At 54.6% G+C, this 27,579-nt stretch overlaps 2 protein-coding genes across 2 annotated transcripts; both read right to left on the bottom strand.

Moving 5' to 3' along the window:
• Positions 1-3,874: 3,874 nt before the first annotated feature.
• Positions 3,875-12,403, bottom strand: LOC134151787 (ubiquitin carboxyl-terminal hydrolase 42-like). The gene is made up of 13 exons (XM_062596618.1): positions 12,339-12,403; positions 11,512-11,669; positions 10,963-11,163; positions 10,116-10,226; positions 9,838-9,940; positions 9,598-9,665; positions 9,342-9,412; positions 8,711-8,793; positions 7,441-7,552; positions 6,900-7,040; positions 6,581-6,681; positions 6,003-6,141; positions 3,875-4,057 (listed from the first exon to the last, which is right to left on the bottom strand). Exons 1-13 carry the CDS (start codon positions 12,401-12,403, stop codon positions 3,875-3,877), a joined length of 1,536 nt encoding a protein of 511 aa, XP_062452602.1.
• Positions 12,404-17,953: 5,550 nt separating this feature from the next.
• On the bottom strand, positions 17,954-26,482 carry LOC134151786 (ubiquitin carboxyl-terminal hydrolase 42-like). The gene is made up of 13 exons (XM_062596617.1): positions 26,457-26,482; positions 25,591-25,748; positions 25,042-25,242; positions 24,195-24,305; positions 23,917-24,019; positions 23,677-23,744; positions 23,421-23,491; positions 22,790-22,872; positions 21,520-21,631; positions 20,979-21,119; positions 20,660-20,760; positions 20,082-20,220; positions 17,954-18,136 (listed from the first exon to the last, which is right to left on the bottom strand). Exons 1-13 carry the CDS (start codon positions 26,480-26,482, stop codon positions 17,954-17,956), a joined length of 1,497 nt encoding a protein of 498 aa, XP_062452601.1.
• Between the last annotated feature and the right edge of the window lie 1,097 nt (positions 26,483-27,579).

Here is a 27,579-nt window from a genome sequence, read left to right as displayed (position 1 = left end):
CAGCTTGGTCGACTCCGCGGGCGCAGCTCGCCGGAGGGCAGGATGCCCGCTGTGTCCTGGCGCGCCTGCCTCCAGCGCCGGCGGGCAGCGCGGGCAGCTGGCGCGTGGAGCCCGGGGCCGGCGCCAGGCTCCGGGCTGGCGGCTGCCGCTGAGAGGGCGGCGGCGAGCAAGTGCCGTGCCGCCCCACCAGGCTGCCCAGCCCGCGGGCTGCTGCCGGGCCCCGCCCACCTCCGCGCTGGCTGGCTGAGCGGCAGGCCAGGTGGGGGCAGAGAGCCAATCGGGGCGCGGGAGGGGCGGGGAGCGCCGTGAGCGACGCGCGGCGTGCCCAGTGACCTTCGCTGGCGCTGCTGCCCCGCCCCGCCGCAGCCTCCGGGGCCTCGGGCGGGCCCGGCTAGGCCCGCGCCCGGGCCGAGCGGTCGCAGAACTGCGGAATCGGTGGGGTGGGAAGGGACCTCTGGAGATCATTGAGACCAACACCCCTGCTCAAGCCGCGTCCCCTGGAGCATGTTAGACAGGGCTGCATCCAGGCAGGCTTTGAATGGCTCCAGAGAAGGAGACTCCACAACTTCTCTGGGCAACCTGTTGCAGCGCTCTGTCACTCTCACGGGGAAGAAATTCCTCCTCACGTTCAGGCAGACCTTCCGGTGCTTCGGTTTGTGCCCATTGCGTCTTGTCCTGTCACATGGCACAACTGAAAAGAGTTTGTCCCCGTCCCCTTGACACCCTCCCTTCAGGTACTTAGGGACGTTGGTAAGATCCCCTCTCAGTCGTCTCTTCTCCAGGCTCAACAGGGGCAGCTCTCGCAGCTGTTCCTCAGGGGGCAGATGCTCCAGCCCCCTGACCATCCTCGTAGCCCTACGCTGGACGCTCTCTGCAGTAGCTCCACGTCTCTGTTGTACTGGGGAGCCCAGACCTGGACGCAGTAGTCGAGATGAGGCCTCAGCAGGGCTGAGCAGAGGGGCACGATCACCTCCCTCGACGTGCTGGCAACACTCTTCCTAAGGCACCCCAGGATACCATTAGCCTTCCTGGCCACAAGGGCACGTTGCTACCTCGTGGTCAGCTTGTCGTCCACCAGCATTCGCAGGTCCTTCCCTGCAGAGCTGCTTTCGAGCAGGTCAGCCCCAGCCTGTGCTGGTGCCTGGGGTTATTTCTCCCTAGGTGCAGGACCGTGCACATGCCCTTGTTGAACCTCCTGAGGTTCCTCTCCGCCCAGCTCTGCGGCCTCTCCAGGTCTCTCTGAACGGCAGCACAGCCCTCAGGTGTATCAGCCACTGCTCCCAGCTTGGTGTCATCGGCAAACTTGCAGAGCAGGCACTCTGTCCCTTCATCCAGGTCTTGGATGAAGAAGCTGACCAGCACGGGACCCAGTCCTGAGCCCTGGGGGACTCCACTAGCCACAGGCCTCCAGCTAGACTCCGCGCCACTGATGACGACCCTCTGAGCTCTGCCATTCAGCCAGCTCTCAATCCACCTCACTGTCCACTCGTCTAACCCACACATCCTGCGGGCTTACCCAGGAGGATGTTATGGGAGACAGTGTCAAAAGCCTGGCTGAAGTCAAGGTACGTACTGTCCACTGCTCTCCCCTCCTCTACCCAGCCAGTCATTCCATCATAGAGGGCTGTCAGATTGGTTAAGCAGGAGTTCCCCTTGGTGAATCCATGCTGACTACTCCTCATCACCTTCTTTTCCTCCATATGCCTGGAGATGACATCCAGATGACATCCAGGGCCCCGGCACGGCTGCCTGCTCCAGGGCCGCACACGGTGCCGCCCGGCTCCACTGCCCAGTGCCGGCCCTGGCGCGGCCCGCCTGCTCCGCACCCCTGCGCCAGGCCGTGGCACGGCCCCTGTGGCCCCGCTGCGCCCTGCTTGGCTGCAGCCCTTCCCCACGTTGCTGGCGCTGGCACCTCTGCCTTGGCTGCTGTATCCCTACTACATGATCCTTGGTGGGAACTGTCCGTGTTGTAACTTTTGTATCCGTACTACCTGATACTTGGTGAGAATGTCCGTGTTGTAACTTTTGGGTGTCTACAACAGTACTGTTGTGTTAAGCGGAATACAAATAACTAACAAGGTCTTGGAAATCTGTGAGAAAGAACAGCAGTTGGTTACATATAAGTTCTGTGGCTTCCAGCCACAAAATAACCATGAGAAGCAGTCAACCTGAAGGTCAGAAGTTGAAGAGTAATGAAATAGCGACCCCCAGAGTCAATGTGGCCCCCGGAATAAGTCTGCACACCTGCGCAGTATCATAGCCCGGTTATGCAACCGGGCCGGAGTTGGGCTAGGCTCCCTGCACTTGTTGGCCCCAGGTGCCGGGAATCATCCCGCCTACCGCGAATCATCAGAAATACCGGAATTTTTCCAAAGGAGAGGGAGGCTGCTACACAACAGAGGACCACGTTGCCTCCTCGGGGACGCCCAAAAAGATTGTGCCTGACGACTCTCTCTCTCACCATGCAGACGATCGGGACAAGCATGGGAGTGGTCCTTCTCGAGATTACCATCAGGTCGGTCTGTTTGTAAGTATTTACTAATAAACTGCTTGCTGCTGAAGAGTGTTTGGGTGTGTGTGTGTCTGTGTGTGTGTGTGTGTGTGTGTTTGTGCTGGCTTGCCACACTGGACGTTTGGCCCCCGGGAATCTAACTGGAACAGCTGCAATGGACGCACATGGCTGTCTTGTCAGGACCAGCCGCGTGTGTGTGGCCGTGCACCCCAAAACACCCCCTCATTCTCCACAGGGGCCTCCTGGGCTTTCCCTTTACCTTACACAGTTGCCAGGCATCATCAGTTCCCCTTAGCCTCGCTTCCACACACCCACCCAGTCCCAGGCAAGCACTAGCAGCTGCTCATCAGCTCTGCTGACGCTCCACCTGCCCGACCAGCACAGCCCCTTGCTTCCTGCACTCCCGCTGGGCGCTCCCGCTGCACCCCATTCGGACCTTGGCTACTGCCAGGCACTGTGCGCCAGCGGAATCTCCACCACCCGTCGGCATTACTGGCACCTGCTATAAAAGGACGCCTACGGGAAAAGAACTGTGAAAAAAAAGCCTTCTTCTCTTGCTGCAATTCCATACAGAAGGCTGAAGCACCACCAAGCACTGGGTTTGGTTTTGACAGTACTTTTATTGTTCTAGTGTTTGAACAATTTTCAAGCTTGGATTGGTTAGCGTTGTTTGGAGAATGGCTACCTGTTGGGGCTGATGGTAAGCTGTGCCCTTGATGGTAAGCTTAGTCAGAGTCTTCAAGGCTGCTGGCCGCAAGCTCTGCATCTGAACGACAAAAGGAAGCGGGCTCACTCCCTGGCATGACATTCAGCACAAACCCATCTGCTCAGCGGTTTGCTTTCTAGAGAGCAAAGACCTGAGCCTGCCCACAGCTTGACGTGCGCTGGGACTCCGGGCCTGAACCCACCTTGAGGGGGAGGCTTCTAAAAGCCTTCCTGGCAGAGCCACTGTATTTCAGTTGCCTGCTAAGACGCGGGTACTGTGCAGAAAGCAGGACGTGGCTACCTGCTTTCCTGGCACATCGTAGACCTTAGGGACGTGACATTTGGTGGTGCTTTTGCCTTCTGTCCTAGTAGCCACTCAAAACTGGAAACAAACAAGCATAGCAGCTAACCTCGTGTCTTTCTTTTAATTAAGGCAGAGTATTTGGAAGCCAGGGCATACCGCACAGCCTTCCTCACGCAAGCATTTAGAAAGCATTTAAAAGAATATGCTCTGCTCGAATGAAAAGGAATCCCGCACACTTCCTCTGGCCCCTTACCTTGCAGCTCCCCGCGGGATGCGATGGAGCTCTATTTCTGGCTGCCAGCTGCACGGGAAGGCTGCCCGTCCCCGTGGAGCTCTTCACTGCCACTGTTCCTCTACTGCTCCCATAGAGAGCAGCCTGGAGGATGGGCTTCTTCCTTCTCCTCCCACGGGCACTTCTGCAAATGAGGATCTGAGCATTCCAAGAAGCTTTTCAGCTTCTTCATGGGTCTCCTCTTTTTCTTCTTCTCCTTATGCTTGCCGCTGTCAACATGGAGCACAGAGAAATCCAGATCATACTGTCGGAAGGAAAGAGGCAAGGACAGACAACAGAGAGGTGCTGCTTGATGCCTCTAAGGGACTGCATTTTAGCAGGTCTGCTGCAGGCGGTGATTTGCAGCTGCTCTGTGGTCATTTCTGAACGTCTGCCTTCCTAAGACACGGACACCCTCAGAGGTCGAGTGGACATTAGGTCCTGGCTGGCACACAAACCAGTAAGCAAGGCTAGTTCTTGCCTTGTTCTATGCCTCATATGAAACCTCTGGGGTTCGGCATTTTATGCCTTTTAGTTTTCTACACCACTCTTTGTAAAAGCTCCGGGTGTCTAGTTATCCTCTGTGCATATGACAAATCTATGATTCTGCAGTCATAGATTTCATGCATGAGAACAAGCATTCTTGTAGCCTTATCAAGAACCGTGTGCAGACGTGATTCTAAGGTCTAACACAGCTCCCCTAGCTTCACTTGATCAACCTACCTACGTGATCTCCAGAGAGACTCTGCACTACTCAGAGTTCTTCAAAGCCAACTGGGAGCACCAGAGGATCAGCCAGAGAAGAACGAGGAGCGCACTGCTGAAATCTCTTTTCTCCACCCTTCGCCGTTTCCCTTCCGTTTTGATGTCGCTCCCTTCTGCACGCGGATGGCCTCTTTTTCTGCTTCCTGGCTTTCCAGTCTTCCAGGTAGGGCCCTCAAAACCCACAGGAACTGACACAGCTGGAGGTGCTCGTCTTTGATGAGAACATTTTCCAGGCTGCTGCTCCTGCACTGGACAGCGGTGCCAGTCTGCTCGGTGCCTGCTGAAGCGATGCCCATCCTGCCCTCTGGAGAGTGACGACTCGGGGAGCCTCTTGCTTTTGCAAGAATGCTCCTGTGACCTGTCTGGCTCTGTTTGTCCTCTGCTTTGGGGTCTGTAACGAGGACATTGGGCGGAGCTTCTGCCCTTGCCCCAGCAGCTCCTCTCACGACGGGAAGCTGTGTGCCAACTGCCGTTGCGATACTGCTGCTGGTGGCAGTTTTGCCTGTTTTGGCGCAGCCTCTGAGAGCACCTCCTCTTGAGAGAATGACTGACCGTTTCTGGGACACCAGCGCTATCTGCATCCTCTTTCAGGGCTCGCTTTCTCTCTAAATGACCTGAGCTCTGTATTGCAACAGAGGAGACTGTAAGATGGCCATATGCAAACACACAGCTTTGCAAAGCCCCAAACACAATCCCCTCCTACTCCCCCAGTAGTCCTACAGGTTGCCTCAGGAGCCTTACACACAAAAAACACTCTGCTTTAACTCTACGTGCAAGGCCGGCAAGTATTTCTCATCCCTACTTTTGGTTTTTGGATATTGGAAGTAAAACAGCATCATTTTTGGAAGCCCTTCCAGACAGCTGAACACGGATCAAAGCTCTTCCCAAATGTCTCTCTGTCTCTCTCTCTCTCTCCCTTTACATATATGTGCGTATGTTTGTGCCTCCATTCCCCCACCTCACACCCCTCACACTTTCCCTGAAAACCCTAGCATAATTGTGCCAGCACTCTGGAAGAAGCCATTCTGGTTTTGCTGGCTCAGCTGAAGTGACAGCACTACAAATAAACCAAGCAATCTTCCCTTTTTTTCATGATTTGCACAGGCCTGGGCTCTACTTGCAATGTCTCGCAGTGCTTCAGGAAGCGGAGCTGCAAGAAAACAAGCAGCGGGGCTGACACACGATTTAGCATTAGGCACTGTTTGAGTGATTCTGGCTGCAGCAGGAGAGCTGTGAAGAAAGCTGCAGTGTGGGAGGGAAAATACAATGCAGACGTGACCACCACCCACCCCCCTAAAAAAAATAAGGAGAAAAGAAGGAAGGGAGGATGGGAATGAAGAAGGGAGGAAGGGAGGAAGGGAGGGAGGGAGGGAGGACGGAAGAGAGAGAATAATCCCACTATCAATTTGATGCCTTTCTCCTTCTCTCTCTTCACCCACATTTACCTTCATCATATGAGGAGGATGCTGTGGTCCCAGAAATCCGGCCTGCTTATTATTAGCCTCCTGCTGACCAAGGAACGAAGGGGCAGGGGATGGCACAGGTGCGTAAGAAGTGCCTTCTCCAAGTGTCTCCTCACAGCACCTTGGGAAACAACAGAGATCGCAGCTGAGACGTGGTCTGTCAGCCTCCTCTTGGGCTGAATCGCATCCTATCACTTTCCTGCAGCAGCTGATCCGTCCTACTGAAAACGTAACCAAGACTACAAGCTGAACATTAGATGCTGGTCTTGCTACCACGGCTGTCCCTTGCAGGGGACTCATCCTTACACCACCTCCGGCCTCAATTTCTCCTTGCTGGCGTTCGACAGCTCCCGAGAGCACCTACGTAACAAGTTACGCAAGTGCAGCAGGTGAAGGCCAAGCAATGAAGGACAACACACGGCACGGGGAATAGCACGCTGGACAGAACTGATTTCTACCAACAGTCCTTTCCTCCCAGGACAGAAAGAAAAACACGTCAGAGGACAAGAAGTTTCAGTAGCACAAAATTACCCTGAACCCCTTTGAATACTTGCTCTTACCTGATATAAAAAAGTAAATACGCCTGCTGACTGAGAACGGTGTTGATGTCGCAAAGGACTACCGAGGCATCATTCATCTCATACCATAGTCCATTACTGGCCTGCAAACAAAGGCACCGATGCCTTTACAGCAACTGCGTGCTTTCTGCGGGAAATCCCAGACAGCACACTCCTGGACAAAGGATACACCAAGACTCGTCAAAGCAGACTTGCGGCGAGCCCTTTCCCCTTAACAACAGTGGTTGCCAGCAACATGCTGCGGCAAGTTTCTCTTCACCAGCACAGATTTTACCCCGCAAGAAATGAAGTTGATGCTTACCTTGACGAAGCAGAAATAGTGCCCTGCACGACCGCTGGCACCTCTGTGCACCAGCACAGCGTACAAGGCGTAGCGGACTGGCTCTCCAGCTGACTCAGACATGTACGCTCGAAGGTCCAAATACTCTGGATAGTTCACGTCCTGAAGACAGAGCAAGGGCATTCTAAACTCATCTGGGAACACTTGACGGAAGAGCCGGAGAAAAGCACCTCTAAGAACATGGGCTGCGAGTTTAGACAGACGTTGTTGGGTTCCTCAGAAATCGGTCTTCCCTGGCACAACATTCGGTCCTTTCAGTTGCAGAGAACTAGCTGCTCAGGGCAAAACCAGCTCTTCAAGAGCAGGGCAAATGCTCATCGTCACATGGGAACTTTGCTGCTGCCGGAAGGAGAAAGAGGAAGACCTGCTTCTTGGGCTGATTTTTCCTCAACATCTTCCGTCGCTACAGTTACAGTCGGCAGACATTAACCACCTTTAAAGCAGTGTTCTGCCTTGGGAAATCGCCCTTCCCAAGAAAACATTATTACAGCTGCACAGATACCTTGCTAATCTTCCCACCAGTGAAATCGGCAAATCTTTTCAGGGCTATGGTGAGAACGTTGGAAGAGCGATGAATTGTAAACCTCTTGGACGCAGCAACCGTCTTCTCACACCTTCAAAGAAAGCACAGGCAATTGTTTCAAGGCATCTTCACACCTCCCCCCTCACGCCAAAACTCAAACAGCTTTCCACGCTCATCCGAGCAGAATGACATTTCCTTGTCTAAGGTGGTGCTTCTTCTCTACAAGACACACACGGCATTTCAGCCATGCTCGTGCAGCAAACCTACTAGGATGGACGAGGGCCGCTCGATACACATTGGGAACGTTGTCTTCTGGTAGCCAAACAAATGCCTGAGCACCTATCTTTGCTGCGCCCAAAAGTAAGCCTCGCCAGCAACTCAAAAGGCAGCAAGAGCGTAACTCTCTCGCCAGAGCGCAGTTCCCGAAGGCAACGCAAGGCTGCTGTTGCCTGGTAGGCAGAAGTGGCTGTTTCCAAGTCGGGGCCTGGCTCCCCTCTTTCTGCTGGAATGCCAACAGTGAAAGAGAGCTGGAGAAAGGGAGCCTCAGTCCTCCGGACCAGGAACGGCAAAGCGCTTCCCAGTCGGATCAGTTCTCAGCATCACAAATACAAGATGCCAACAGTCACCTGAAAAGAGACTGAGCCGTCTGAAATCCTTGGAAACCAACCGCTAAATTTGCTCCGTGGCTCGCTCAAAGGCAGGACATACACGGTAATGCTCTCTGACATAGCCTCCTTCCCAATTCTGAGGTCAAAATACAAGGCAGAGAGTTCCAAACCCATCCACAGAATGCCTGGCTGCAGTTTTTGCCATTCAACAACTGCGCAAGCTGTCCTGCTAGCGAGCCAGCAGAGCTTGCTCACGTTCATTATCAGGCAGCCAGCTGAGAGTCACCTAGGCCCCCAGCTGCCTTCCACAGGGAACACCAGGACCTTCTGGAAGCTGTTGTCGCCTCCCACCCCAAATCCCTCTGCGCAGCTCCTTCCTGCTTGAGCTCACTGCTACACAGAGGACACGGCTTTTAACTCCTGGCCGTCGGGATAGGTCCGTGCGCAGCTTCACAGTTAGCAAGGCTGACCACTGCCAGGGAAAACAACACTGAAAGCTATAAAAAACATGAAAAAGCTAAAGCTGCCTCTCGTGCTCTCCTTTGTCTTTCTCAATTAAGTCCAAGGACAGCTTCTGCTCTGAGACGGACAGCACGTTCAGCCAGTAGCTCCCACTCCAATGGCGGGAGGAGGAACCTTACTTGCTGCATTTGTAGCAATTCTCACCATCCAGCAGTTCAGGTCTCACAAATTCTTCCAGCGCTCCAGAGACCGAGGAGGCTGCCTGGATGAGGAAGAAAGTAGGACACCTCAGCTCCCGCACACTCAAATCCAAACCTGCGACTACGCTTTGGCCGGAGGGCCTCCCTCCTTCACACGTGGCACACCTACTGCGAAGCAGCAAACACTCTGAAAGCAGGAGGCAGGAGTGGAGCGTGCTGAACACCGACCTTGTTTGAAAATGATTGTACTTTGACACAAAGAGCGACCTGCCTGTGGCAGCACACAACTACGTAACCTGTGGTTTGCCTTTGCACAAACAACAAAAGCAAAACAAATGCCAATCACAAGTGTAGGAGAGATGCTCATTGCTCTCTCTCCAGCTTAAACCCCACACCCCACACGTACACGGAGACCATTCACGGGGCTTCCAGAGCAGGACCGAGTCCAAGCCGCTTCCCAGCCACCACCACCACCAAGCCCTTTTGCCGTGAACAGCGGGCATTCCTAAGGGAACTCCGTGGAGCTTAGAAAGCCACAGAGAGCAAGAACAAACCCCAAAAGCTCGGCGCCTTCCACCACCCCTTCTGCCACACTTCTAAAACCTCTCACCGTTATCTCCAAAGGGATATCAAGGAACGCCTCATAGGAGTCCGAAACTGCTTGGCAGCTCAAGCACGTCACTGCAATTCAAACAGAAGCACCTCACCAACTGCCAAGGAGACTCACTTTGCTCGTTTACATTGCTGGGACCCGCTACTTCAGTCACACTGCAAGCTCTTTGTGACAAACGGGCACAAAGGCACAGGCCAGTTCTAAGGACAGTATCAGTTTCAAAACGTACGACAGTATCAGTTTCAAAACGTACCTCTGGATCGTAGAAACCCTCCAAATATTTGGTGAATGACCGTGGTGGCTTGCGACGAGCTGTCCAAGCTGGAAACAAATGAGCAGCAGCACTCAGAAGAGCTGAGGCAGAGACTCAGCTCTTTGTTTAAAGAGCTCGTCTCTTCTACAAAAACCCCGGACAAAGGTTTTCACGTAGGGTAGGAAACAAAGGTGCCAGCAGCGCTAGAGAACACTTAAAGGTTAACCGGGTTCTGCTTACTCGGTGCTTCCGCTCAAACAAGCTGTCTGCATAGCAGCCACGGTGTAACGTAAGAATTCATGAGCATCTTCCTGTCTGCCAAAACAGAAGTGCTCCCCTATCCCTAAGAAATACAAAGAGTACAATGCTTATCTCAGAAGAAGGGACAGGACAGAAACGCTGCTTTTCTCAAAGCACTCTTCCTGAAAACATTCCACTCGCCAAACCCTTGGCACCCGTGACATAACCCGCTGGAAATTCACACCTTGCTACAAAGAATGCCGTCTGAAATGACTTACGTCTAAGGTCACTGAAGACAGCCGTAGGCTCGATGGCACTGGCAGAGCAGAACAGGACCTGGTTAACGTGCGTCTCCATTGTGCACAGCATGCAGAAGCCTTGCGCACGACCTGTCCAGAGACAAGGAAGAAAGCACCTCAGTCGAGGGAAAGGTACCGACGTACCTGTGGAAAACCTTGAGCAACAACAACCCCAAAGTTCTAAGTGCGGTCTCTGCTCTCCATTCCACGCTCTCGTCTCCAAAGGCGCCAACAGCCCAGCCTGTGGGCATAAGCATTAACCAGCAAGTCTGTACTAGCACCCATTTCCTGAGCAAACCCCGGAACGACCACTGCCAGGCCCTCTTTTGCAGGCAGCTGCACAGGAAGAGCCAGACTAGCTCATACGGCTTTCACGGTGCTCTTTGGGAGTCTTACTCTTCTCACGGTTCAACAGCGACTCTGTCAGTTCTCACAGTGCTTGTGCAGGACGGAAAGCCGGCTGTGAAGGAACACTGAACACGTGGGATGCCCTCCTCCAAAATGTTGTCATCTTCCTACCAGCCAGAAAGCCAGAGGCCAACGATTCATCAAGTGCCTTACTTCCCAATGCCCTCGATCATTCGTTCACGTCAGGGACCAAAGAACCACCACCCCCCTGCACGACGTGTGACCACAGGCCATTAACTGAACACAAGCACTCCATCAGCTGTCCTGACTGGGATAGCTCAGGATATCCTGCGCTAGTAAAAGCCAGCGCCTACAGGGAAAACAGGACAGCTCAGAGTTTGCTTCACATAGTCATTCTTCTTCTTTCACCCGCAGAGCTGTCCAGGGGGTCACAAGGAACATGTTCACAAGTACTCACACGACTGGCTGTGTTCCCCGGAAAGCATGTAATTGGCCAGAGGGGGAGTGTAGGTCAAACACTGCAGAACAGAGTTGAGGAAACACGTGTTGCCCAGGTTGTGGAGTCCAGCTCCAACACTTTGCCTTTGCCGCCAAGCCACAGAAATCTTCTCGGGTGGGAAAAGCATCCTTTGTGGCGGAGCGATTCCATCCGTAATGACTGCAAGGAAACGAGATTGCAAAAGAGACTGCTGGCCTTCGTTCCTTTTCCTATTCTGTTCCTTTTCCTCATCCTAACCTTAACCCTTCACCTCAGGCCTCCAATTACACACTAACAAAGGGAACAGCCAAGACCCCCAGATAAGCCAGCAACCCTCTGAGCAGCAGGTCTTTTGCTAGGCAATGCTGTCGTCAACTGTCGCGCACAGCGGAGGGAGTCGATGGATTCCCAGAAAACTCTCCAGCATCCCCCGCAGCTTGTCAACCCGTAAAGCCTTGCAACACTAGCCACTTGCGGTGCCTTTGGCCAGGCACAAAATTAACCTTTACTCTTGAGGTCTTTACTCACAGCAGTAGCTGCTTTCTAGGCCAGATCCTGCAGGTGGTACCGGACCCCAGCTTGCAGAGTGTGACTCCATTTTCACCACACGCAGCTCCAGCTGGAAGAGGAATGAGCCCAGCGATCCAGCAGGCTCGCTCAGCCCGCCTTCGCTTGGGCCAGCGCGACTGCAAGCGCCGGGGCAGAGAGCGCGCGAGGAGCTGCTGCGCTGCCGCCCTCTCTGCCGCAGAGCAACCCCAGCCCTGCGGGCCATTGTGACGGGGGCACCTCAGCCAATGAGCAGGCGCCCGCCAGCCCAGTGGGACGGCCCTGCTGTGGTGCAACCAATCGGACCGCAGTGTGTCTGTGACGGGCGTGTGTCGGGGCAGCATGGCCCTGCCCCCTTTCGGCCCCGCGGCCCCGGCAGAGACACGCTCAGCCGGCGCCCGGGGCCACCGGGCACCGTCCGCAGCCGGCGGCCGCTGCGCTGCCCGGCTCGTGGCGGGGGTGGGGACCGTGCTCCCTCCCCGGGCAGAATAAGCCTGCTAAGAAAAAAAGGCACGCTGCTGTCACCGCAGCTGTGGGGCAGTTTGGGCCGCCAGGCCCATGTTGCTGCAAATGGTCTTTCCCCCTCTTCGGCCGTCCGTCACGCTGTCCCAAAGGCTTCTAGAGCACAACGGGGTCCTTTTCAAGAAATTCTCTCCAGGTCCGGAGGGAAAGCAATCGGTGGATTTTGCACTACTGCTACCAGAGAAACACAGCCCTTCAGTGGCCCTTACGAGCAAGCCTCTGTGAAGAAAGACACCGGCACTCCAGAAAGCTTCTAAGTCGTTCTGGGAGCCTCTGCACAAGCTCACCTGTCTCCAGGAATTAGCAGAGAAACCTGACGCTCGTACGCATTCGTCATAGCGTGTGTCCTCATCGTTGCGAGCATGCTTTGACCTGCTCTCTCCAGAAGGCTTCCCAGCAACAGGGCTGCTCTCTCCCTTTGCGCGCCGTGAGCAAACTTAGTGCTGCAGGATTAAAGCATAAGAGAGTCTTCACTGAACTAGTGAAAGCAGCTGATTGACAAGTGCCTAGTGGGGGATGCTTTGCTCAATTTCTTTGGCAACCTCTGGGCTATGCGCACAGGCGTGTGGCCAAAGCGGCTTGCTTGGGACGGTCTTTTCAGACGGCATTGGGTGGTTCCTCCGTTTCCTTCCGCAAACGGTACTCCAGCTCAACCTTGTCTCTCTGAGCTGCTCTGAGGGAAGGGTCTGCACCTGGAAGGGCAAAGCAATGCTTCCGGAGCCAGCCAGCATTTCCTTCCTAACAGAAGACGAGGAAGAGGAAGAGGAAGAAAAGAGGAAGGAGGCTGTTTAAAGGCACAAAGGCGCATTGTGTGAAGTCTTACTACGAGCTTCGGAGACTATGGACAAATGCCTGCTTCTAAGCGTGCCAGCTGAACTTGTTAGCCCCCTCGTATTTGTGGCAGTGGGGAGCATAATCTGCCATCTCTCCAGAAGAGAGATGTTAACAGATTACTGGTGGGAAGGCTCTGCTTTAATTGGATGGAGCTCTGAGGAGAGCGAACGGCCCTCAGAGACACACAGCCCTTCTTCTTCTAAGCACGTGGTGCTAGCTTCGGCTTGCACAAAGCTGGTCGTGCTAACGCTCACAGTTCTGGCATGGTCGAGCTGTTACTGCGTGGGGCACGCTGTGAGGGTGGACCAGGTGTTTCCTGGGAGCTCGATAATGGAGACCGTCACTCGGCTGGGGATGTAGACCAAGTGCTTAGGAGGTAGGAAAGGCAACTCCCTCCCTCAAGCTGGGGGCTGACCTACTGGAAAGCAGCTCTGCAGGGAGCCTCCTCCTGCCTCCACGTGCCTCCCTGCTCAGACGTGAAGACTGCATTTCACAGCTGGACTGTGAAACAGAGCAAAAAAGTCACCATGTCTGTGAACTCTGTCAGTAGGATGTGGGCAAAAGGCCTTCTGGAGCACGAACCTCGTGCCTAATGTGACCGTACAGGAAAGCATGCTTTATCAGGCATAACCTGGAAGAAATTGCCTTCCCTTGAACACTGCCATTAACTCAGAACACGGAGTGCTACAGCGCGCGTGCTTTACTCGGTCCAGAGGAAACCAGGAGAGGGTTAGTGTTTCAGGTTGGACTTTGGGGTTCTGGTTAGGGCCTAGTGTTTTGGCCATGGCCTGTGGGTTGCTGCTTGCCTTTTCGGGGTTTGGGATCGGGGGAGGCTTGAGGGAGGGGTCAGAGCTCTGGTCAGCGTTGCGGGCAAGCGGCTGGGCATGGGCTGCCTTCTTGGGTCCAGGCGAGGGCTCCGGGCGAGCACCACACGGCTGGGAACTGGGCTGAGGGCTCAGGTGAGGGCTGGGGTGAGAGGCAGGCTAAGGGGCGCTCGACTTGGGCTCGGGCTGGGCGGTGAGGGTGTGGGGCTGGGTGTTAGGGCAGGGGCTTGGGTTGCGAACGAGCAGCAGCGTCGGGGTCGGGGCAGGGCTTCAGGGCAGTGGTGGGAGTTAGAGCGGGGGCCAAACCCAGGGGCTCTCACCGGCCCCATGCCAGCCGCAAGGCCCTCGCCTGAGGGCCTCTCTCGGCCCCCAGCTTGGTCGACTCCACGGGCGCAGCTCGCCGGAGGGCAGGATGCCCGCTGTGTCCTGGCGCGCCTGCCTCCAGCGCCGGCGGGCAGCGCGGGCAGCTGGTGCGTGGAGCCCGGGGCCGGTGCCAGGCTCCGGGCTGGCGGCTGCCGCTGAGAGGGCGGCGGCGAGCAAGTGCTGCGCCGCCCCGCCAGGCTGCCCAGCCCGCGGGCTGCTGCCGGGCCCCGCCCACCTCCGCGCTGGCTGGCTGAGCGGCAGGCCAGGTGGGGGCAGAGAGCCAATTGGGGCGCGGGAGGGGCGGGGAGCGCCGTGAGCGACGCGCGGCGTGCCCAGTGACCTTCGCTGGCGCTGCTGCCCCGCCCCGCCGCAGCCTCCGGGGCCTCGGGCGGGCCTGGCTAGGCCCGCGCCCGGGCCGAGCGGTCGCAGAACTGCGGAATCGGTGGGGTGGGAAGGGACCTCTGGAGATCATTGAGACCAACGCCCCTGCTCAAGCCGCGTCCCCTGGAGCATGTTAGACAGGGCTGCATCCAGGCAGGCTTTGAATGGCTCCAGAGAAGGAGACTCCACAACCTCTCTGGGCAACCTGTTGCAGCGCTCTGTCACTCTCACGGGGAAGAAATTCCTCCTCACGTTCAGGCGGACCTTCCGGTGCTTCGGTTTGTGCCCATTGCGTCTTGTCCTGTCACATGGCACAACTGAAAAGAGTTTGTCCCCGTCCCCTTGACACCCTCCCTTCAGGTACTTAGAGACGTTGGTAAGATCCCCTCTCAGTCGTCTCTTCTCCAGGCTCAACAGGGGCAGCTCTCGCAGCCGTTCCTCAGGGGGCAGATGCTCCAGCCCCCTGACCATCCTCGTAGCCCTACGCTGGACGCTCTCTGCAGTAGCTCCACGTCTCTGTTGTACTGGGGAGCCCAGACCTGGACGCAGTAGTCGAGATGAGGCCTCAGCAGGGCTGAGCAGAGGGGCACGATCACCTCCCTCGACGTGCTGGCAACACTCTTCCTAAGGCACCCCAGGATACCATTGGCCTTCCTGGCCACAAGGGCACGTTGCTACCTCGTGGTCAGCTTGTCGTCCACCAGCATTCGCAGGTCCTTCCCTGCAGAGCTGCTTTCGAGCAGGTCAGCCCCCAGCCTGTGCTGGTGCCTGGGGTTATTTCTCCCTAGGTGCAGGACCGTGCACATGCCCTTGTTGAACCTCCTGAGGTTCCTCTCCGCCCAGCTCTGCGGCCTCTCCAGGTCTCTCTGAACGGCAGCACAGCCCTCAGGTGTATCAGCCACTGCTCCCAGCTTGGTGTCATCGGCAAACTTGCAGAGCAGGCACTCTGTCCCTTCATCCAGGTCTTGGATGAAGAAGCTGACCAGCACGGGACCCAGTCCTGAGCCCTGGGGGACTCCACTAGCCACAGGCCTCCAGCTAGACTCCCCGCCACTGATGACAACCCTCTGAGCTCTGCCATTCAGCCAGCTCTCAATCCACCTCACTGTCCACTCGTCTAACCCACACATCCTGCGGGCTTACCCAGGAGGATGTTATGGGAGACAGTGTCAAAAGCCTGGCTGAAGTCAAGGTACATACTGTCCACTGCTCTCCCCTCCTCTACCCAGCCAGTCATTCCATCATAGAGGGCTGTCAGATTGGTTAAGCAGGAGTTCCCCTTGGTGAATCCATGCTGACTACTCCTCATCACCTTCTTTTCCTCCATATGCCTGGAGATGACATCCAGATGACATCCAGGGCCCCGGCACGGCTGCCTGCTCCAGGGCCGCACACGGTGCCGCCCGGCTCCACTGCCCAGTGCCGGCCCTGGCGCGGCCCGCCTGCTCCGCACCCCTGCGCCAGGCCGTGGCACGGCCCCTGTGGCCCCGCTGCGCCCTGCTTGGCTGCAGCCCTTCCCCACGTTGCTGGCGCTGGCACCTCTGCCTTGGCTGCTGTATCCCTACTACATGATCCTTGGTGGGAACTGTCCGTGTTGTAACTTTTGTATCCGTACTACCTGATACTTGGTGAGAATGTCCGTGTTGTAACTTTTGGGTGTCTACAACAGTACTGTTGTGTTAAGCGGAATACAAATAACTAACAAGGTCTTGGAAATCTGTGAGAAAGAACAGCAGTTGGTTACATATAAGTTCTGTGGCTTCCAGCCACAAAATAACCATGAGAAGCAGTCAACCTGAAGGTCAGAAGTTGAAGAGTAATGAAATAGCGACCCCCAGAGTCAATGTGGCCCCCGGAATAAGTCTGCACACCTGCACAGTATCATAGCCCGGTTATGCAACTGGGCCGGAGTTGGGCTAGGCTCCCTGCACTTGTTGGCCCCAGGTGCCGGGACTCCCGCCTACCGCGAATCATCAGAAATACCGGAATTTTTCCAAAGGAGAGGGAGGCTGCTACACAACAGAGGACCACGTTGCCTCCTCGGGGACGCCCAAAAAGATTGTGCCTGATGACTCTCTCTCTCACCATGCAGACGATCGGGACAAGCATGGGAGTGGTCCTTCTCGAGATTACCATCAGGTCGGTCTGTTTGTAAGTATTTACTAATAAACTGCTTGCTGCTGAAGAGTGTTTGGGTGTGTGTGTGTCTGTGTGTGTGTGTGTGTGTGTGTGTTTGTGCTGGCTTGCCACACTGGACGTTTGGCCCCCGGGAATCTAACTGGAACAGCTGCAATGGACGCACATGGCTGTCTTGTCAGGACCAGCCACGTGTGTGTGGCCGTGCACCCCAAAACACCCCCTCATTCTCCACAGGGGCCTCCTGGGCTTTCCCTTTACCTTACACAGTTGCCAGGCATCATCAGTTCCCCTTAGCCTCGCTTCCACACACCCACCCAGTCCCAGGCAAGCACTAGCAGCTGCTCATCAGCTCTGCTGACGCTCCACCTGCCCGACCAGCACAGCCCCTTGCTTCCTGCACTCCCGCTGGGCGCTCCCGCTGCACCCCATTCGGACCTTGGCTACTGCCAGGCACTGTGCGCCAGCGGAATCTCCACCACCCGTCGGCATTACTGGCACCTGCTATAAAAGGACGCCTACGGGAAAAGAACTGTGAAAAAAAAGCCTTCTTCTCTTGCTGCAGTTCCATACAGAAGGCTGAAGCACCACCAAGCACTGGGTTTGGTTTTGACAGTACTTTTATTGTTCTAGTGTTTGAACAATTTTCAAGCTTGGATTGGTTAGCGTTGTTTGGAGAATGGCTACCTGTTGGGGCTGATGGTAAGCTGTGCCCTTGATGGTAAGCTTAGTCAGAGTCTTCAAGGCTGCTGGCCGCAAGCTCTGCATCTGAACGACAAAAGGAAGCGGGCTCACTCCCTGGCATGACATTCAGCACAAAGCCATCTGCTCAGCGGTTTGCTTTCTAGAGAGCAAAGACCTGAGCCTGCCCACAGCTTGACGTGCGCTGGGACTCCGGGCCTGAACCCACCTTGAGGGGGAGGCTTCCAAAAGCCTTCCTGGCAAAGCCACTGTATTTCAGTTGCCTGCTAAGACGCGGGTACTGTGCAGAAAGCAGGACGTGGCTACCTGCTTTCCTGGCACATCGTAGACCTTAGGGACGTGACATTTGGTGGTGCTTTTGCCTTCTGTCCTAGTAGCCACTCAAAACTGGAAACAAACAAGCATAGCAGCTAACCTCGCGTCTTTCTTTTAATTAAGGCAGAGTATTTGGAAGCCAGGGCATACCGCACAGCCTTCCTCACGCAAGCATTTAGAAAGCATTTAAAAGAATATGCTCTGCTCGAATGAAAAGGAATCCCGCACACTTCCTCTGGCCCCTTACCTTGCAGCTCCCCGCGGGATGCGATGGAGCTCTATTTCTGGCTGCCAGCTGCACGGGAAGGCTGCCCGTCCCCGTGGAGCTCTTCACTGCCACTGTTCCTCTACTGCTCCCATAGAGAGCCGCCTGCAGGATGGGCTTCTTCCTTCTCCTCCCACGGGCACTTCTGCAAACGAGGATCTGAGCATTCCAAGAAGCTTTTCAGCTTCTTCATGGGTCTCCTCTTTTTCTTCTTCTCCTTATGCTTGCCGCTGTCAACATGGAGCACAGAGAAATCCAGATCATACTGTCGGAAGGAAAGAGGCAAGGACAGACAACAGAGAGGTGCTGCTTGATGCCTCTAAGGGACTGCATTTTAGCAGGTCTGCTGCAGGCGGTGATTTGCAGCTGCTCTGTGGTCATTTCTGAACGTCTGCCTTCCTAAGACACGGACACCCTCAGAGGTCGAGTGGACATTAGGTCCTGGCTGGCACACAAACCAGTAAGCAAGGCTAGTTCTTGCCTTGTTCTATGCCTCATATGAAACCTCTGGGGTTCGGCATTTTATGCCTTTTAGTTTTCTACACCACTCTTTGTAAAAGCTCCGGGTGTCTAGTTATCCTCTGTGCATATGACAAATCTATGATTCTGCAGTCATAGATTTCATGCATGAGAACAAGCATTCTTGTAGCCTTATCAAGAACCGTGTGCAGACGTGATTCTAAGGTCTAACACAGCTCCCCTAGCTTCACTTGATCAACCTACCTACGTGATCTCCAGAGAGACTCTGCACTACTCAGAGTTCTTCAAAGCCAACTGGGAGCACCAGAGGATCAGCCAGAGAAGAACGAGGAGCGCACTGCTGAAATCTCTTTTCTCCACCCTTCGCCGTTTCCCTTCCGTTTTGATGTCGCTCCCTTCTGCACGCGGATGGCCTCTTTTTCTGCTTCCTGGCTTTCCAGTCTTCCAGGTAGGGCCCTCAAAACCCACAGGAACTGACACAGCTGGAGGTGCTCGTCTTTGATGAGAACATTTTCCAGGCTGCTGCTCCTGCACTGGACAGCGGTGCCAGTCTGCTCGGTGCCTGCTGAAGCGATGCCCATCCTGCCCTCTGGAGAGTGACGACTCGGGGAGCCTCTTGCTTTTGCAAGAATGCTCCTGTGACCTGTCTGGCTCTGTTTGTCCTCTGCTTTGGGGTCTGTAACGAGGACATTGGGCGGAGCTTCTGCCCTTGCCCCAGCAGCTCCTCTCACGACGGGAAGCTGTGCGCCAACTGCCGTTGCGATACTGCTGCTGGTGGCAGTTTTGCCTGTTTTGGCGCAGCCTCTGAGAGCACCTCCTCTTGAGAGAATGACTGACCGTTTCTGGGACACCAGCGCTATCTGCATCCTCTTTCAGGGCTCGCTTTCTCTCTAAATGACCTGAGCTCTGTATTGCAACAGAGGAGACTGTAAGATGGCCATATGCAAACACACAGCTTTGCAAAGCCCCAAACACAATCCCCTCCTACTCCCCCAGTAGTCCTACAGGTTGCCTCAGGAGCCTTACACACAAAAAACACTCTGCTTTAACTCTACGTGCAAGGCCGGCAAGTATTTCTCATCCCTACTTTTGGTTTTTGGATATTGGAAGTAAAACAGCATCATTTTTGGAAGCCCTTCCAGACAGCTGAACACGGATCAAAGCTCTTCCCAAATGTCTCTCTGTCTCTCTCTCTCTCTCCCTTTACATATATGTGCGTATGTTTGTGCCTCCATTCCCCCACCTCACACCCCTCACACTTTCCCTGAAAACCCTAGCATAATTGTGCCAGCACTCTGGAAGAAGCCATTCTGGTTTTGCTGGCTCAGCTGAAGTGACAGCACTACAAATAAACCAAGCAATCTTCCCTTTTTTTCATGATTTGCACAGGCCTGGGCTCTACTTGCAATGTCTCGCAGTGCTTCAGGAAGCGGAGCTGCAAGAAAACAAGCAGCGGGGCTGACACACGATTTAGCATTAGGCACTGTTTGAGTGATTCTGGCTGCAGCAGGAGAGCTGTGAAGAAAGCTGCAGTGTGGGAGGGAAAATACAATGCAGACGTGACCACCACCCACCCCCCTAAAAAAAATAAGGAGAAAAGAAGGAAGGGAGGATGGGAATGAAGAAGGGAGGAAGGGAGGAAGGGAGGGAGGGAGGGAGGACGGAAGAGAGAGAATAATCCCACTATCAATTTGATGCCTTTCTCCTTCTCTCTCTTCACCCACATTTACCTTCATCATATGAGGAGGATGCTGTGGTCCCAGAAATCCGGCCTGCTTATTATTAGCCTCCTGCTGACCAAGGAACGAAGGGGCAGGGGATGGCACAGGTGCGTAAGAAGTGCCTTCTCCAAGTGTCTCCTCACAGCACCTTGGGAAACAACAGAGATCGCAGCTGAGACGTGGTCTGTCAGCCTCCTCTTGGGCTGAATCGCATCCTATCACTTTCCTGCAGCAGCTGATCCGTCCTACTGAAAACGTAACCAAGACTACAAGCTGAACATTAGATGCTGGTCTTGCTACCACGGCTGTCCCTTGCAGGGGACTCATCCTTACACCACCTCCGGCCTCAATTTCTCCTTGCTGGCGTTCGACAGCTCCCGAGAGCACCTACGTAACAACTTACGCAAGTGCAGCAGGTGAAGGCCAAGCAATGAAGGACAACACACGGCACGGGGAATAGCACGCTGGACAGAACTGATTTCTACCAACAGTCCTTTCCTCCCAGGACAGAAAGAAAAACACGTCAGAGGACAAGAAGTTTCAGTAGCGCAAAATTACCCTGAACCCCTTTGAATACTTGCTCTTACCTGATATAAAAAAGTAAATACGCCTGCTGACTGAGAACGGTGTTGATGTCGCAAAGGACTACCGAGGCATCATTCATCTCATACCATAGTCCATTACTGGCCTGCAAACAAAGGCACCGATGCCTTTACAGCAACTGCGTGCTTTCTGCGGGAAATCCCAGACAGCACACTCCAGGACAAAGGATACACCAAGACTCGTCAAAGCAGACATGCGGCGAGCCCTTTCCCCTTAACAACAGTGGTTGCCAGCAACATGCTGCGGCAAGTTTCTCTTCACCAGCACAGATTTTACCCCGCAAGAAATGAAGTTGATGCTTACCTTGACGAAGCAGAAATAGTGCCCTGCACGACCGCTGGCACCTCTGTGCACCAGCACGGCGTACAAGGCGTAGCGGACTGGCTCTCCAGCTGACTCAGACATGTACGCTCGAAGGTCCAAATACTCTGGATAGTTCACGTCCTGAAGACAGAGCAAGGGCATTCTAAACTCATCTGGGAACACTTGACGGAAGAGCCGGAGAAAAGCACCTCTAAGAACATGGGCTGCGAGTTTAGACAGACGTTGTTGGGTTCCTCAGAAATCGGTCTTCCCTGGCACAACATTCGGTCCTTTCAGTTGCAGAGAACTAGCTGCTCAGGGCAAAACCAGCTCTTCAAGAGCAGGGCAAATGCTCATCGTCACATGGGAACTTTGCTGCTGCCGGAAGGAGAAAGAGGAAGACCTGCTTCTTGGGCTGATTTTTCCTCAACATCTTCCGTCGCTACAGTTACAGTCGGCAGACATTAACCACCTTTAAAGCAGTGTTCTGCCTTGGGAAATCGCCCTTCCCAAGAAAACATTATTACAGCTGCACAGATACCTTGCTAACCTTCCCACCAGTGAAATCAGCAAATCTTTTCAGGGCTATGGTGAGAACGTTGGAAGAGCGATGAATTGTAAACCTCTTGGACGCAGCAACCGTCTTCTCACACCTTCAAAGAAAGCACAGGCAATTGTTTCAAGGCATCTTCACACCTCCCCCCTCACGCCAAAACTCAAACAGCTTTCCACGCTCATCCGAGCAGAATGACATTTCCTTGTCTAAGGTGGTGCTTCTTCTCTTCAAGACACACACGGCATTTCAGCCATGCTCGTGCAGCAAACCTACTAGGATGGACGAGGGCAGCTCGATACACATTGGGAACGTTGTCTTCTGGTAGCCAAACAAATGCCTGAGCACCTATCTTTGCTGCGCCCAAAAGTAAGCCTCGCCAGCAACTCAAAAGGCAGCAAGAGCGTAACTCTCTCGCCAGAGCGCAGTTCCCGAAGGCAACGCAAGGCTGCTGTTGCCTGGTAGGCAGAAGTGGCTGTTTCCAAGTCGGGGCCTGGCTCCCCTCTTTCTGCTGGAATGCCAACAGTGAAAGAGAGCTGGAGAAAGGGAGCCTCAGTCCTCCGGACCAGGAACGGCAAAGCGCTTCCCAGTCGGATCAGTTCTCAGCATCACAAATACAAGATGCCAACAGTCACCTGAAAAGAGACTGAGCCGTCTGAAATCCTTGGAAACCAACCGCTAAATTTGCTCCGTGGCTCGCTCAAAGGCAGGACATACACGGTAATGCTCTCTGACATAGCCTCCTTCCCAATTCTGAGGTCAAAATACAAGGCAGAGAGTTCCAAACCCATCCACAGAATGCCTGGCTGCAGTTTTTGCCATTCAACAACTGCGCAAGCTGTCCTGCTAGCGAGCCAGCAGAGCTTGCTCACGTTCATTATCAGGCAGCCAGCTGAGAGTCACCTAGGCCCCCAGCTGCCTTCCACAGGGAACACCAGGACCTTCTGGAAGCTGTTGTCGCCTCCCACCCCAAATCCCTCTGCGCAGCTCCTTCCTGCTTGAGCTCACTGCTACACAGAGGACACGGCTTTTAACTCCTGGCCGTCGGGATAGGTCCGTGCGCAGCTTCACAGTTAGCAAGGCTGACCACTGCCAGGGAAAACAACACTGAAAGCTATAAAAAACATGAAAAAGCTAAAGCTGCCTCTCGTGCTCTCCTTTGTCTTTCTCAATTAAGTCCAAGGACAGCTTCTGCTCTGAGACGGACAGCACGTTCAGCCAGTAGCTCCCACTCCAATGGCGGGAGGAGGAACCTTACTTGCTGCATTTGTAGCAATTCTCACCATCCAGCAGTTCAGGTCTCACAAATTCTTCCAGCGCTCCAGAGACCGAGGAGGCTGCCTGGATGAGGAAGAAAGTAGGACACCTCAGCTCCCGCACACTCAAATCCAAACCTGCGACTACGCTTTGGCCGGAGGGCCTCCCTCCTTCACACGTGGCACACCTACTGCGAAGCAGCAAACACTCTGAAAGCAGGAGGCAGGAGTGGAGCGTGCTGAACACCGACCTTGTTTGAAAATGATTGTACTTTGACACAAAGAGCGACCTGCCTGTGGCAGCACACAACTACGTAACCTGTGGTTTGCCTTTGCACAAACAACAAAAGCAAAACAAATGCCAATCACAAGTGTAGGAGAGATGCTCATTGCTCTCTCTCCAGCTTAAACCCCACACCCCACACGTACACGGAGACCATTCACGGGGCTTCCAGAGCAGGACCGAGTCCAAGCCGCTTCCCAGCCACCACCACCACCAAGCCCTTTTGCCGTGAACAGCGGGCATTCCTAAGGGAACTCCGTGGAGCTTAGAAAGCCACAGAGAGCAAGAACAAACCCCAAAAGCTCGGCGCCTTCCACCGCCCCTTCTGCCACACTTCTAAAACCTCTCACCGTTATCTCCAAAGGGATATCAAGGAACGCCTCATAGGAGTCCGAAACTGCTTGGCAGCTCAAGCACGTCACTGCAATTCAAACAGAAGCACCTCACCAACTGCCAAGGAGACTCACTTTGCTCGTTTACATTGCTGGGACCCGCTACTTCAGTCACACTGCAAGCTCTTTGTGACAAACGGGCACAAAGGCACAGGCCAGTTCTAAGGACAGTATCAGTTTCAAAACGTACGACAGTATCAGTTTCAAAACGTACCTCTGGATCGTAGAAACCCTCCAAATATTTGGTGAATGACCGTGGTGGCTTGCGACGAGCTGTCCAAGCTGGAAACAAATGAGCAGCAGCACTCAGAAGAGCTGAGGCAGAGACTCAGCTCTTTGTTTAAAGAGCTCGTCTCTTCTACAAAAACCCCGGACAAAGGTTTTCACGTAGGGTAGGAAACAAAGGTGCCAGCAGCGCTAGAGAACACTTAAAGGTTAACCGGGTTCTGCTTACTCGGTGCTTCCGCTCAAACAAGCTGTCTGCATAGCAGCCACGGTGTAACGTAAGAATTCATGAGCATCTTCCTGTCTGCCAAAACAGAAGTGCTCCCCTATCCCTAAGAAATACAAAGAGTACAATGCTTATCTCAGAAGAAGGGACAGGACAGAAACGCTGCTTTTCTCAAAGCACTCTTCCTGAAAACATTCCACTCGCCAAACCCTTGGCACCCGTGACATAACCCGCTGGAAATTCACACCTTGCTACAAAGAATGCCGTCTGAAATGACTTACGTCTAAGGTCACTGAAGACAGCCGTAGGCTCGATGGCACTGGCAGAGCAGAACAGGACCTGGTTAACGTGCGTCTCCATTGTGCACAGCATGCAGAAGCCTTGCGCACGACCTGTCCAGAGACAAGGAAGAAAGCACCTCAGTCGAGGGAAAGGTACCGACGTACCTGTGGAAAACCTTGAGCAACAACAACCCCAAAGTTCTAAGTGCGGTCTCTGCTCTCCATTCCACGCTCTCGTCTCCAAAGGCGCCAACAGCCCAGCCTGTGGGCATAAGCATTAACCAGCTAGTCTGTACTAGCACCCATTTCCTGAGCAAACCCCGGAACGACCACTGCCAGGCCCTCTTTTGCAGGCAGCTGCACAGGAAGAGCCAGACTAGCTCATACGGCTTTCACGGTGCTCTTTGGGAGTCTTACTCTTCTCACGGTTCAACAGCGACTCTGTCAGTTCTCACAGTGCTTGTGCAGGACGGAAAGCCGGCTGTGAAGGAACACTGAACACGTGGGATGCCCTCCTCCAAAATGTTGTCATCTTCCTACCAGCCAGAAAGCCAGAGGCCAACGATTCATCAAGTGCCTTACTTCCCAATGCCCTCGATCATTCGTTCACGTCAGGGACCAAAGAACCACCACCCCCCTGCACGACGTGTGACCACAGGCCATTAACTGAACACAAGCACTCCATCAGCTGTCCTGACTGGGATAGCTCAGGATATCCTGCGCTAGTAAAAGCCAGCGCCTACAGGGAAAACAGGACAGCTCAGAGTTTGCTTCACATAGTCATTCTTCTTCTTTCACCTGCAGAGCTGTCCAGGGGGTCACAAGGAACATGTTCACAAGTACTCACACGACTGGCTGTGTTCCCCGGAAAGCATGTAATTGGCCAGAGGGGGAGTGTAGGTCAAACACTGCAGAACAGAGTTGAGGAAACACGTGTTGCCCAGGTTGTGGAGTCCAGCTCCAACACTTTGCCTTTGCCGCCAAGCCACAGAAATCTTCTCGGGTGGGAAAAGCATCCTTTGTGGCGGAGCGATTCCATCCGTAATGACTGCAAGGAAACGAGATTGCAAAAGAGACTGCTGGCCTTCGTTCCTTTTCCTATTCTGTTCCTTTTCCTCATCCTAACCTTAACCCTTCACCTCAGGCCTCCAATTACACACTAACAAAGGGAACAGCCAAGACCCCCAGATAAGCCAGCAACCCTCTGAGCAGCAGGTCTTTTGCTAGGCAATGCTGTCGTCAACTGTCGCGCACAGCGGAGGGAGTCGATGGATTCCCAGAAAACTCTCCAGCATCCCCCGCAGCTTGTCAACCCGTAAAGCCTTGCAACACTAGCCACTTGCGGTGCCTTTGGCCAGGCACAAAATTAACCTTTACTCTTGAGGTCTTTACTCACAGCAGTAGCTGCTTTCTAGGCCAGATCCTGCAGGTGGTACCGGACCCCAGCTTGCAGAGTGGGACTCCATTTTCACCACACGCAGCTCCAGCTGGAAGAGGAATGAGCCCAGCGATCCAGCAGGCTCGCTCAGCCCGCCTTCGCTTGGGCCAGCGCGACTGCAAGCGCCGGGGCAGAGAGCGCGCGAGGAGCTGCTGCGCTGCCGCCCTCTCTGCTGCAGAGCAACCCCAGCCCTGCGGGCCATTGTGACGGGGGCACCTCAGCCAATGAGCAGGCGCCCGCCAGCCCAGTGGGACGGCCCTGCTGTGGTGCAACCAATCGGACCGCAGTGTGTCTGTGACGGGCGTGTGTCGGGGCAGCATGGCCCTGCCCCCTTTCGGCCCCGCGGCCCCGGCAGAGACACGCTCAGCCGGCGCCCGGGGCCACCGGGCACCGTCCGCAGCCGGCGGCCGCTGCGCTGCCCGGCTCATGGCGGGGGTGGGGACCGTGCTCCCTCCCCGGGCAGAATAAGCCTGCTAAGAAAAAAAGGCACGCTGCTGTCACCGCAGCTGTGGGGCAGTTTGGGCCGCCAGGCCCATGTTGCTGCAAATGGTCTTTCCCCCTCTTCGGCCGTCCGTCACGCTGTCCCAAAGGCTTCTAGAGCACAACGGGGTCCTTTTCAAGGAATTCTCTCCAGGTCCGGAGGGAAAGCAATCGGTGGATTTTGCACTACTGCTACCAGAGAAACACAGCCCTTCAGTGGCCCTTACGAGCAAGCCTCTGTGAAGAAAGACACCGGCACTCCAGAAAGCTTCTAAGTCGTTCTGGGAGCCTCTGCACAAGCTCACCTGTCTCCAGGAATTAGCAGAGAAACCTGACGCTCCTACGCATTCGTCATAGCGTGTGTCCTCATCGTTGCGAGCATGCTTTGACCTGCTCTCTCCAGAAGGCTTCCCAGCAACAGGGCTGCTCTCTCCCTTTGCGCGCCATGAGCAAACTTAGTGCTGCAGGATTAAAGCATAAGAGAGTCTTCACTGAACTAGTGAAAGCAGCTGATTGACAAGTGCCTAGTGGGGGATGCTTTGCTCAATTTCTTTGGCAACCTCTGGGCTATGCGCACAGGCATGTGGCCAAAGCGGCTTGCTTGGGACGGTCTTTTCAGACGGCATTGGGTGGTTCCTCCGTTTCCTTCCGCAAACGGTACTCCAGCTCAACCTTGTCTCTCTGAGCTGCTCTGAGGGAAGGGTCTGCACCTGGTAGGGCAAAGCAATGCTTCCGGAGCCAGCCAGCATTTCCTTCCTAACAGAAGACGAGGAAGAGGAAGAGGAAGAAAAGAGGAAGGAGGCTGTTTAAAGGCGCAAAGGCGCATTGTGTGAAGTCTTACTACGAGCTTCGGAGACTATGGACAAATGCCTGCTTCTAAGCGTGCCAGCTGAACTTGTTAGCCCCCTCGTATTTGTGGCAGTGGGGAGCATAATCTGCCATCTCTCCAGAAGAGAGATGTTAACAGATTACTGGTGGGAAGGCTCTGCTTTAATTGGATGGAGCTCTGAGGAGAGCGAACGGCCCTCAGAGACACACAGCCCTTCTTCTTCTAAGCACGTGGTGCTAGCTTCGGCTTGCACAAAGCTGGTCGTGCTAACGCTCACAGTTCTGGCATGGTCGAGCTGTTACTGCGTGGGGCACGCTGTGAGGGTGGACCAGGTGTTTCCTGGGAGCTCGATAATGGAGACCGTCACTCGGCTGGGGATGTAGTCCAAGTGCTTAGGAGGTAGGAAAGGCAACTCCCTCCCTCAAGCTGGGGGCTGACCTACTGGAAAGCAGCTCTGCAGGGAGCCTCCTCCTGCCTCCACGTGCCTCCCTGCTCAGACGTGAAGACTGCATTTCACAGCTGGACTGTGAAACAGAGCAAAAAAGTCACCATGTCTGTGAACTCTGTCAGTAGGATGTGGGCAAAAGGCCTTCTGGAGCACGAACCTCGTGCCTAATGTGACCGTACAGGAAAGCATG

Source organism: Rhea pennata, chromosome 27 (assembly GCF_028389875.1).
Source record: "Rhea pennata isolate bPtePen1 chromosome 27, bPtePen1.pri, whole genome shotgun sequence".
Taxonomy (NCBI): domain Eukaryota; kingdom Metazoa; phylum Chordata; class Aves; order Rheiformes; family Rheidae; genus Rhea; species Rhea pennata.
This window is presented reverse-complemented; position numbering and strand designations above follow the sequence as displayed.

Coding starts and splice junctions, on each gene's coding strand:
- LOC134151787 (XM_062596618.1), bottom strand. CDS start 12,403: ATGAGGACACACGCTATGACGAATGCGTACGAGCGTCAGGTTTCTCTG. Junction 11,670..12,338: donor CTGCTAATTCCTGGAGACAG/GTGAGCTTGTGC, acceptor CGGCGCTTGCAG/TCGCGCTGGCCCAAGCGAAG. Junction 9,413..9,597: donor AGGGTTTCTACGATCCAGAG/GTACGTTTTGAA, acceptor TTTGAATTGCAG/TGACGTGCTTGAGCTGCCAA.
- LOC134151786 (XM_062596617.1), bottom strand. CDS start 26,482: ATGAGGACACACGCTATGACGAATGC. Junction 25,243..25,590: donor CCTAGAAAGCAGCTACTGCT/GTGAGTAAAGAC, acceptor GTTTCCTTGCAG/TCATTACGGATGGAATCGCT. Junction 24,306..25,041: donor CGGGGAACACAGCCAGTCGT/GTGAGTACTTGT, acceptor GTCTCTGGACAG/GTCGTGCGCAAGGCTTCTGC.